General features: G+C 40.2%; 1 protein-coding gene across 1 annotated transcript; it reads right to left on the minus strand.

Annotated features, from left to right (window-relative positions):
• Window positions 1-3,126: 3,126 nt before the first annotated feature.
• LOC104383581 (sulfotransferase 6B1) lies at window positions 3,127-10,953 on the minus strand. The gene is made up of 6 exons (XM_009991771.2): window positions 10,809-10,953; window positions 9,872-10,056; window positions 8,885-9,011; window positions 6,347-6,441; window positions 5,114-5,300; window positions 3,127-3,245 (listed from the first exon to the last, which is right to left on the minus strand). The coding sequence occupies exons 1-6, from the start codon at window positions 10,951-10,953 to the stop codon at window positions 3,127-3,129; spliced, it is 858 nt and encodes a 285-aa protein (XP_009990073.1).
• Window positions 10,954-11,154: the final 201 nt, after the last annotated feature.

Here is an 11,154-nt window from a genome sequence, read left to right on the forward strand (position 1 = left end):
TGGTTACAAGGAAACCCTTGTCTTGATCCCTTGAGCATCTCTGCTTTACTTAGACCCAGTGCAGAAGCCCAGCAGGGGATCTCCTGCCCTGAGTCTTCTCTATTTTCCTATTACTTCTGGCTTCAAAGATTACCAGAACTGGCTCAGATTCCTTCCCCTGCCTGCTCTTCCCTGGACGCCCTTGCATTTTCTACAAGGTGTTCCTTGAAGCTATTTGGAGAGATTTTTTTCACCAGTCATTGTCTTGCTCCAAGAAACTGCCTTAGGCATCAAACTCATTGTATCAGAACTAATATGACTTCAAGACAGGTTGTTAGGATGTTTACCTGAGCACCTTTTCTTCTCTTAGAGCTGCTTTAGAAGATTGCGATGTTTTCAGGAAAAAGGTCCTTGAAGCAAGGCTTGGAATTCACGTGTTCCTCTCACAAGAGTTCTGGCCTTCCAAATGCTCTTGCTTTTTTTTTTTTTTCATCTGACCTGAAGGCCAGGTGAGCCTGGGTAGCAAGCAAAGCAGGCTGACTTTGACGAGGGCAGGTAGAAGCCTCATGTCGCGGCTTGGCATAAACGTTTAATGCTGTCCTCTCTAATTAAATCAATCTTGAGAAGAGCCCTTACTCAGGAAGGTGGAATATATTACCTAAACAGGAAAGCAATATTGTAACCATTTATACTTAACAGAGATTGCACAGGGCTTTGTTTCTTCCAAGCCTCGTGTGGCTGTATTGCTGTGGTCTAGGTACATTTTGGACCAATATTTTTCCATTTCATAAGGCTGAAATTTCTCTCTCCAAAAGTTTTAACTGTTACAGGAAAAAGAAAGAAAAACGGAGAGGGGAAGAGACATTTTTACTATGGAAGTTTTGAAAATTTTTTTTAACATCTCCATGACCTGCCAAAATGACTTGTGGAGCCAGATTGACAATTCTTTGAAAAATTCAGTTTGAATCCCTGTGTTACAGTCATAGGAAGGGGAGGGGGAGTAGCAGCACGGTGAGGAGAGCAAGAGAAAAGAGGATGAAAGAAATGGTAGGTGTAGCAACTGCTGCCAGTGCCTCGGGTGGGCCTGCTACCCTGTGGTTTTACTAACTGAAACTGCTTTCTTTCTCAGGCTGTTACTCACTGCCAAGCAGTTGCTGTGCTCTAGCTCAGGTGTGGCTGCGTTGTGTAAAGCTTGAGTAAAGCTCTATTTAAAACACTTGGAGATCAAAAGTGCTCTATAAGTACAAAGTGTTACTGAGAGGAACTTTATTTTAAAAGTCTGTTTAAATCTGCAGTGCAGCGCTAGAGGTCAGAGAGCTGGCAAAACACTTGCTACCTTATATTCTAATCCTCCCCCTCCAGCCCGTTCAGGACTGTGTGCTTGAACCCCTCCTTGATCCACACGGCATGTCCTCCCCCTGTCCCTTCACACACGGTTTCATATTGTGCAAGTACACGTAAACGCCACTTACAGCAATCATCTTAACACAGTTAATAAACTCACTTGCAAACTTCATTTGCTCAAGGACCTTTTGGCTTTTTTCCATACTCAGAGGGCTAGAAAACATAAGTCTTTAAGTAAAATGTTCAAGCATCATCATTGCCATTTATTAGTAGTGGAAGAATGACACCTGAAAAGAGGGCAACTGTGGTTCATGGCATTTTTAGAGGGAGAGAGAGTGATTTTAGTGTCAGAATAGCAAGGCAACGCAAACTTCTGGTTTCCAGGTGAGTCGTTGGTGTAAAACAGTGCTCAGGGCAGCATCTCCCTTGAATTGTGCTGAACTGGTAAATGGCAAGGGACTGCTATTGAACGGGGTTTTTTTTCTCACTGATCTCTTCAGCACCCAACTTCTGTATCATTTGTGCCGATGCGAAATCGGTAGGTAGTGACGGCAGCCTGCACAAGCAGGCATGAAATGAAAGGTCTGTGTGGCTGGTGTGAAATGTGTGGCAGGGAGAGCGTTTGCGTTCCCTGGAAATAAGGCCACACCTCAGCTTTTCAGAAACCACAGGGGATGAGTTTGCGTTACAGATGTGTACCTTCAGAGCACACAGGAGTCGAAGCAGAGTGGTCGTGCTTGTCTGCAGGAGTTTCTTTTTGATCAGCTTTTGCTGTGTTTTTTTCTGCCTGCTGATGCTTTGAATTGCATGGTTGGGAGAACTGGCTTGGGGAGAAGCGTCCTAAAAGCCAGCCTGCAACACAGATTGAACGTGAGGATAGAAAACATGCCATGGAATGAATCAGAAGAAAAATCTTCAGTGGATTCCTAGAACAGTCCCTCTGAGGTGAACACAGGCAGCTGATTCTTGGAAAATCTGTCTTACCAGGGCAGGGTAACTAAGTAAGTCATGTTCAGACTAATCTGTCTCTGGGTAGCAGTTTGTTTGCCACAGTGGAACTGTGGAGTTCTATTGCACAAGGACTGTGAAGTAGAATTGTTCTCACTGAAACACTGGAAATGAACATTTTGCAGGAAAAAAGTCAATGGAAACCCCCCACATGTATAGTTTCCAACATATGGTGCAGAAATGTACTTGGATTTGTATCAGTTGCATTTAAAACACACTGTGCAGTACCTAACTCAGATAAGTCACATCAAAGAACTATATGTTGTAAATAAAAAAAAAAAGAAATTTTATAAACAAACTTCACTTCAGATCTTGAAAACTGCAGCAGTAGGTTTGAATTTCAGTATCAATAACAAAGTCCAGTAAGATAGGCACTTTCCAAGTCATGTAGATCAGGGAGTGATCAGACTCTTTGATCATTTTCTTATGACGTGTTTTTAGACTTTTTATATGTTCAGATTCTTATGGGTTCGGTTTTTGTTTTTTTTTCTTAACATGTTCGGTAAAATTCCTAAATCAGATCTAAGAAGTCCACTCATATCCCTCTAGAGCAAAAAATAAATAAATTATAAAAGAGATTTCATTGTAGAAAAATGAGTCTGATACCTGACTCTGTAAAACATCTGCCTGCTAAAAACTGAGTTCGGCTCTGGCATTGTGACAGAATTTTCCTGTCCTCGAAATCTTGTTTACAGTGCTTTCTATTGGGATAATTGGATGAGCCCCCATTCAGAATTTCCCACCAGATGCTCTATCTGTGTTTCTTGATAACTGGGTATTGTTCTTCGTATGGAGTCAGAGTTCATAGGTGAGACTTTCTGCCATTTTGCTGAGTTTCATTTTCTCATTAAATACCTCCTCAAACCTTCGGTTCTGTTTCGGAGTGAAATGGTTCTTCCAGTCACCAACAGCACCTAGGAGAGCAGGGGCAGAAAAAGAACAGTGAGGTTTGCAATATGCAGTGCAGAAAATTATTTAAAGGCAGCTCAGTTTTGTTAATGTTGCAGTTGGAAAAAATTATTAATATGTTATTAACCATAGTCTCTGCGGTAGGTCATGATCATGAGTAATTGTTTTACTGGTCTGGTGAGGCTCTGATGCAGCTGGATCATCAGCCATAAAGGGTGTCGAACCCTCAGCCTCAGACTTGTTTAGTGCCAACAACACTATGTGGTACGTGAAGAGCAGCAGGTTTCCTAGATGGAATTAGAGCTCTTGGTCATCTCAGCAGAGAGGCATCTTGCTGCACCTTAGATGTATGCAGTTAAAGATGTCCACCTAGGCTCTTTCACAATCAGTAGAGGGAAATGGATACTTCCTGCTGAAACCCATCTCATCCTCGCCAACATCTAAAACTTGTCAGATGAACGGTGCTGCCAAAGCAGCTATATCTCTCTGTTTACTAAAGACGACTCCTAAAAAGGGAGCCCAGAGTGACCTGGTAGATTAATCCCACCCTCACACCCACTCCTAATCTCTAGAGCTTTCTATGGATGACATGTCCCACTACTGAGGTGGGCAGTTAACTACTTCTGGGTGACCATGCACTCGTGTCCAGTAAAGTGTTTCAACTCTTACTCAGTTTGAGTAAACACGAAATTGGTTTTTAAACTGACATATTTTAATGAGACAATGCTTACAGTTCCCCCTCATCTGCACCCTATAAAGACCCTGCATCCCCAAACTACTGACAAAAACAGCATTCTGGAGAGCAAGGACAAGAAAAGAGAGCCTGAATCTTCTGTAAACTGGCTGAAACTGGCTAAACCCCTGGGATTTGCATAGGAACTGCTTGGAAGTGAAGCTGTTGGGATTTTCAAAATTTTCAGCATAGCTTTGCTAAAGTTCATTGATTTAGAAAAGTGTATCTGAGTTTTTTGTTTATTTGTTTGCTTTTTACTGACATTGCATTTTGGCATTTGCTTTAGCTCATAGGTAAAAACATTCTGAATTAGAAAAATGTACTGTTTCCCTATTTATAAATGAAAATAAGTTTTTCTTAATTGAAACAACTCTTAGTTTTAAACGGTCAATTATTGTTCAAAAATTAACTAAGTAAAAATAATCAAAATCCATCTAAACATGATGGTTTCCATTGGCTTACTTTCCAAATCCAAGCAAGCTTATGAAACGTCAGTAGCAAGAAAACAGCTCCTGCAGGTATTTTTAAGTCACGTCTGAGCTAAGCACTGTTGGAAGATTTTACCGCAGATTCCAGCTTGGAAAAGGTCTGAAGGCTACCTATGAGGCCATCAGGTGACTGAGTCATCCATTCTTTCCTTGTTGTCCTTGTCAGCATATTGCTTTTTCAGGAACATTTCAGTAAGATAAGAGGTGGTACAGAGGATAAAGGCTACAAGCAGTTTCCTTCACAAGGAATGTGTCTTGCTCTTTCTTGTTCTAGTAAACTAAGTGACCTTCGCAGGTGATATCATAGGGGACGTGTTGGGGCTTGTGAAAGACTGAGGTGGTCAACTTTGAGATAAAAAAGGACAGATAAATGGTAATGCTTTGTGAACCTTTACTTTTAGATCAATAGCTCCCATGGAGCGATATCAGTCAGACGGTTGTTCAGCCTCCTCCGTGCTTCTGTAGTGTGAGCCTGCATTTGCAGCCAGAAGACTTGGAAAGAAAGTGATTTTTAAGATGGCTTCAAATTGAAGAATCCTGTGGCTGCTTCCTGGGGGTGACCCAAAGTGTCGCTACAGTCCAGGGAAGACCTGGACTGAAGTCCAGGATTCCCACTCTTTCTGCTGAGTTAAGCCCGGCCCAGGGAACTTACCTTTTCGGAAAATCAGCTTCTTGTTGGATGTCAGCGCACAAACGGTGTGACTGGGATCACTGTTCTTCTTTTCTGTGTCGCTTTTCATCTCTGAGAACGAAGACTTCTTGCAGATGTCTTGAATATCATTGTCATTGACGTTTAAACCCAGGAACAAACTAATCTCCTTTACAATCTTAGGGAGATCCTGAGGAACAAGAAAAATAAAGCTTTTATATTTCTGAGCTGATTATCAGACTTTTAGTTGAAATGAAAGCAATCCTTTTTATTACATATCAAATTTATCTCACATTTATTTGCTCTCAGGCAAAGCTAAACATGTCATTGGACTACGTAGATGACAGGTACAGTAAACCCGATTCTCCTCTTACCCATGCTCACAGAAAAGAGTAAATGCTGAGTATGTGATATCAAATACAGTTGCATTGCTAATTTTACTGCCAGGTCAGGTAAAGAGTTCTCCTGTCTCTCAGAATTACTTCACTAGGAATAGAGAAATACTCAAAGTTCAGCTTCTGTGTAAGTAGCTTATTTCATTGGAGGTGCTATATCTGGAGATCCAACAAGTGACTCAGGATCCCAAATTGTTTATTTATATTTCCTCATATTGGATTTTTTTTTTCAAAAAAATGAACAAAACTATTGTAATGGAAACACTAGAAAGTGTTTTCTATTCGCCCAAAAATTCTTTCTCTGAAAGCTAGGGTATGTTGGTATTTGACTTTTTTTTAAGAATAGCAAAGCAGTTTCTGCATAATAATTTCCTTTCATCAAAACCTTTTTCCTACCCTTCCAGCTTTTAATTTTTTGTTTATTGGGAACACAAGTCCCTCTCACCATGAATAGTTCTGTTGTCTTACATCACTTTTTGAAAATTTCACCTTAAATGTCAGGCATAGCAGGTGGCCCTCAACAGATGTCCTTGGTTGGTCTTTCCATAGGATCAAGAACAAGAAACTTAAAACTCTTCTTATAGCCTGGGGAAAATAACGTAACATGTGTCCCACTCCTGCATCTATGAAATGCAACTCTCACAGGATTTGATATTTATATAACTTGTGCAGTCAGAATTAGCTCACTAGTATAAAGTTTTATGCAAATATAAAATATGCCCAAGGACATACATTCACATTTTCCTTCTTTCTCCTTTTCATTATAATTTGCTCTTTGATATTTTAATGGTGTTAATTTACAATTAATGCATTCTGAAATAAGAGCAGAGAGCGTATTTACCTTCTTCATGTCTTCATAGAACAAAAACAGGATGTTTTTGTCATTTTCATGTTCTTCCCAACTTAGGAAATGATCAAACCAGGATCCGCAGACAACTGAAGAGAGAACCCATGTAAAAGAGATCAATATAAACTTTATTCATAAGTAACTCTGACTGTATCTATCTCATACATTTAGGGAATGATCCCTTCTTAGTGTGTACCTTCTATTTCTCTAAAATAGATTAAATCCTTATTGTGAAGTTAATCACACTCACAGTCCAAAGAAGTTACCATTCTTGTTGGAATTTGGTTTTGTATTAGAGATGCAGATATTGTTCCTAGATAAGTTTCTGTAGTGAAAGTAGGCTCCAAATCTAAGGAACGACCAGTAATGAAGGAAAATGTACTGGCCTAACAATGTCTGAGCATCTCAGCAAGTGTCTGCATGTCTGTGGTCAAAGCTAGAAATACAGTCACTTCACTAGGAAGTGAAATAAGGAGTCTGTTAAATGGAGCACGCTGTCGTTAGCTCTATTTTGTCCCAGCAGAGGGGAATCTGTATTATTTTTAGAAGTCAAAGAAGAGTTATATAAAGAAGAGTTATTATGCAAATACATCATTCAGCCAACAACATAGATCGCTTATGATTTTATAGTTGACTCATAGTATTTGTTTTGTCTGAATGCTCAACCACGGGAGGAGAGCTCAGTTTTGGCTTTCTCTTAAAAAACAAAATTCTGACCCTTTCTGATCAAAAGACAAGATGGACTGCATTGAAAGAGGAGTTCAAAGACTCCTGTAGGGTGATAAGAAGAGGCTTGGCAGAGCAGTCACAGCCAGCATTCTGCAGAACTGTGATTTTGCTTTACAACCACCTCCAGAAAAGTATAATATTGTGATGGGCATCATTTTGGTTGCGAATTCTGAGTTGTAATTAAGTATTTTGCTGAATGCTCCAGTCTGTAGCTGCCTCCTGCAGGTAAAGCACTATCTAGCTGCAAGGCATGTGTGCTCCGTGGTGTGCAATTAAACCCTCCTGCCCTGGTCAAACTCACTGGAGCTGTCGCCAACGATAGCATAGGAACAGCCCTATGGGCTTCAGGGGTAGAGCGTACAGCCAGGGACAGCATCACGGTTGTCTCTGTGCGTCCTCACCCTTGTTCTGAACTGAGATTAACTCTGCAAGAGTGCTACAGGATCTGAATCAAGTAGCACAATCTTCATATGTTTCTGTTAGGAGCAAAAATGACAATAATCTCTCTCTGTATGGGCTCTTACATAAATTTATTTTGTAAACAACATAGTTATCTTTTTATGCTATGTGTAAACACATAGAAAATAGAAGGTGGCTGCTAATTTACAGATAAATAGGAGATGCTTCTAAAATTTAATATAATCCTCTTTTCTTTTTTCACTATTGTATGTTCAGAGTTGATACTAAACAGGCCATGATCCTGCAAATCACTGAAGCATGTGCCTTAGGGCTGCTCTGAACTGGGAACACAAGATCTGAGCCAAACCCCACACAAGCCAGTAGACAAATTGACCTCTGGAGCCCATGATGACTGCAACGGCACTTTTCTTTCGATGTTTGCAAGCTGATCTATCATTGTTGCTGTTATCATCGCTATGATTGTGTAGCAGGAACACATGTCTCAAAGAAGTAATAAAACACTATAAATGGAAGTGATAAGTGAAACACGGTCCTGTTGTCGGTTTCTGTGCCACCATGACCACTCATAAAAACCTCACTCTTGTCCTTGGTCTTTGGACCCCACCACTAAGGCAACACGTCAGGCAGAGCATGTGCAGTAGGGCTTTATGAAAGCATCTAGACTCCCTTTGAAGGGCCACTCAAGGCTGTCTTCAAGACTGGAGAAGGCTCTACCCCTGCAAGCACAGCTCCCAGTGCAGCCTGGGCACGATCTCCCCATGCCCCTCCTTGCCCGCACTTTGGCACAGCGACAAGCCACGTAGGGCTGGCTGAGCACCTTCAAACAGAGCACCTGCCCCACTGACCTGCTGACAGAGGACAGGAGCTGGCTGCGGTGAGCCTAGCTGCCCTTAGGTCTGCTGGGGAGGAGCTGCGTATGTGTACCTCCTCTATCACGACGTAGACATGAATTCTTGGTGGGAAGCTGTTACTGTGGTTCGCAAGGTAAGGTTGGAAATGTTTTAACGCAGGCAAATCTGCGTCAGAATCAACAAGTCGTCAGAGGTTTCAGGGTGTTTGTGGCAAGAAATGAAATCAGTAACTTGTCTGTGAGAACATGTTTTTTGAGAGAGATGTCAAAGAGCAGCAACCTGCAAAGAGCAGCTGTGCTGAAATAATGTCGCCACTTATCGAACTGTCTCCTTGCAGGGCTGAAGATAGCATCCTATTATTTGGTCTTGTTCAGTTTGACATTAGAATTTATGCTGAATGCCCCCTACTCCCTAGAGCCATATGAATAAGGAATTCAACAGGGAGTTTCCACACAGGTCACATTGCTTAACTCTCTCTGTGCATAGTAAGCTAATGTAAACCTCAAGGAGAAAACATAACATTTATCCTTACCATCTCCTCTTAAGAACAAGTCAAAGAAAGCAGTCCAGGTGTCTATAGTGGGAAGGTTTGGGTTATCTCTGTAGTAATGATACATGGACACTGCGATATCTTTTGGATTTCTGCTGATGTAGATCATCTGCAAATGAAGATGATATGGTGGTTAATGAGAATATCCTTCCTTTATTTTAGAGGAGTTTTATGTGTAAATGTAGTGTTTTCACAGGCTGTTTGCAGCATCAAAACTCTTTACTTTAGGATTCCTCCTCCGGTGACCATGCCACGGAAATAGAAATGTGTTTGTCTCTTCTCAAGCAGGAGTCAATAGTGGTTAGTAAATAATCGCATGTGGACAGAGGTGTGTTTGCTACAGCTGGGTAATGTTTATCTTTTATGAAAGGGGCTGTGTTAATTTTAACTTGTGACTCATTATACTATTCCATATATCTAGCATATGAAACTGTTTACTAATTGACATTCACAGGAGAGCTGCAAAACATGTTTTGGCCTTTCATTCAAATTAGCTTTGTTCCAAAATTCTGATTCTGAATAATCCTGAAATTTTGAATTTTTAATATAAAGTCTGAGGCACAGAGCTTTGCAAAGCTTCGAGAGGAGGGGCAAAGGACCTTCGACCCCAGCTCAGCCTGGAAGTACCCAAGATAACTATTTTCTAAGCCAGTGCTTCAGCCACTAGGAAACACTCCCCCATCCCTAATAATATATTTCTGATTGAAAGATGTTGATGTTCTATTTTGTGTGTTGCCTGGTATACAAATCACCCCGTGGGAGCCATGGGGCAGGAGCAGAAGACAGTCCCTAGCCCAAGTCTCTGCTCACCCTGCCTCCTACTGCTGGTCAGCTGTGTCTCCAAAATTCACAGCAAACCACTTCTGGAAACTGTAAATCATTTAAAAATTATTAAGGATCAGCAAGACAAAATGGATTCCTAATAGACACTTAACATATCTTAACTGCTTTTATACCTTTATGCCTTACCTTGCATTTTTTTTTCTTAAAATTTAGAGGTAACATATTGTAGTCTAAGTGCGTTGGGATGATTCTCTTTGATGAGAGTTTATTCAGCTCCTCCAGTTTGGAAATGTCTCCAAATTCAATGGGAGATGTTAGTGTAACTTGAGTGTTGTAAAGCTTTGTTATAACTCCTGCAAGCCAGTGAGTGCCTGCAGAAAAGTAATTTTAAGGGGAAAAAAAAAAAAGAGAAAAAAAGGAAGATTTGTTACTGAGAAAATACGCGGAACATGTGTTTTGCATATGGAAACAGCTTGCTAGTGCACAGGTGATACTTCTAATCTGAATAATCCTGTCGGCTCCAAATGTGTAAATGCTGGAAAAATTAGCTGAAGTAAAAAAATAGCTGAAGTAAAAAGTAACTGTGAGAAATGTTACTATAGGTATCAAAATCTCATTAGACAAACTGCTTGTCAGCTGAGAGGTGGTTAAATTATTTTTGTCATTTATTTTAGAATAACCTGTGTTTTTTTTTCTTAAAACAGTTGAGTCTGTGTATTTGGAAAGTACTGACTGAGCTTCCTCTTTGGTCCGTGCTAATAAATCTATAATAAATCTACAGCCAAGAGCCATACAAATAACACAACTCTTGACTTGCTCATAATTGAATGTAAAAAGTCCTCAGGAAAATCCTTCAAGCACAGATTTTGCTTACAAGATATAGATATTTATTTGCTTTCCTATATGAAAATACCTGAGATTATTTTCAGTGAAAGAATCAAAATTTAGATAAATGACCCTTTTTTTTTTTAAATTTGAACACTTACTGACAGAATAATATATTCACATACTCAAACATCCTTCCACATTTCTTGCACACAGACATTTCCCAACTACTTTAAGCAGAGAATATGAAACAAACAATTGAGACTTCTTGCAATTAACATCTGAAAATAGAACTTACCAGATTTGGGATAGGAAACCAAAAGGACATCATCTTCTCTAGCATCAAAAGTATCTAAAGATTTTAAAAGTTCTGGAGAAGACCTGGTGGTAAAGGCAATCCCCTTAAACATGTGAATGAGTTCTGCCTCGCTGGGGTTGGACATAGTTGCTTAAGTCTTGGATTCTTGCAAATCAGATAATGGTGAAATGACGAGTATTTAAGAGTCACTTCTAAGTCAGATGGTTTGAAGTGACAAACTGAGACCAAGCAATACAAACTTTGTGCTTATATACTTTGCTACACGCCATGGCCTCTTATCAGACATATTGATTTTTCCAGACCGTTGATAAAGACGACTGAAATA

This window comes from Tauraco erythrolophus, chromosome 4, assembly GCF_009769465.1.
Source record: "Tauraco erythrolophus isolate bTauEry1 chromosome 4, bTauEry1.pri, whole genome shotgun sequence".
In the NCBI taxonomy this organism is placed as follows: domain Eukaryota; kingdom Metazoa; phylum Chordata; class Aves; order Musophagiformes; family Musophagidae; genus Tauraco; species Tauraco erythrolophus.

Bases quoted from the DNA above. Each gene is read 5' to 3' on its own strand.
- LOC104383581 (XM_009991771.2), bottom strand. From the start codon at position 10,953: ATGTCCAACCCCAGCGAGGCAGAACTCATTCACATGTTTAAGGGGATT. The intron at 9,012-9,871 runs GTAAGGCATAAA...CTTCATTTGCAG, and splicing joins TTAAGAAAAAAAAATGCAAG to ATGATCTACATCAGCAGAAA. The intron at 3,246-5,113 runs GTAAGTTCCCTG...CTGCTCTCCTAG, and splicing joins GAAGCTGATTTTCCGAAAAG to GTGCTGTTGGTGACTGGAAG.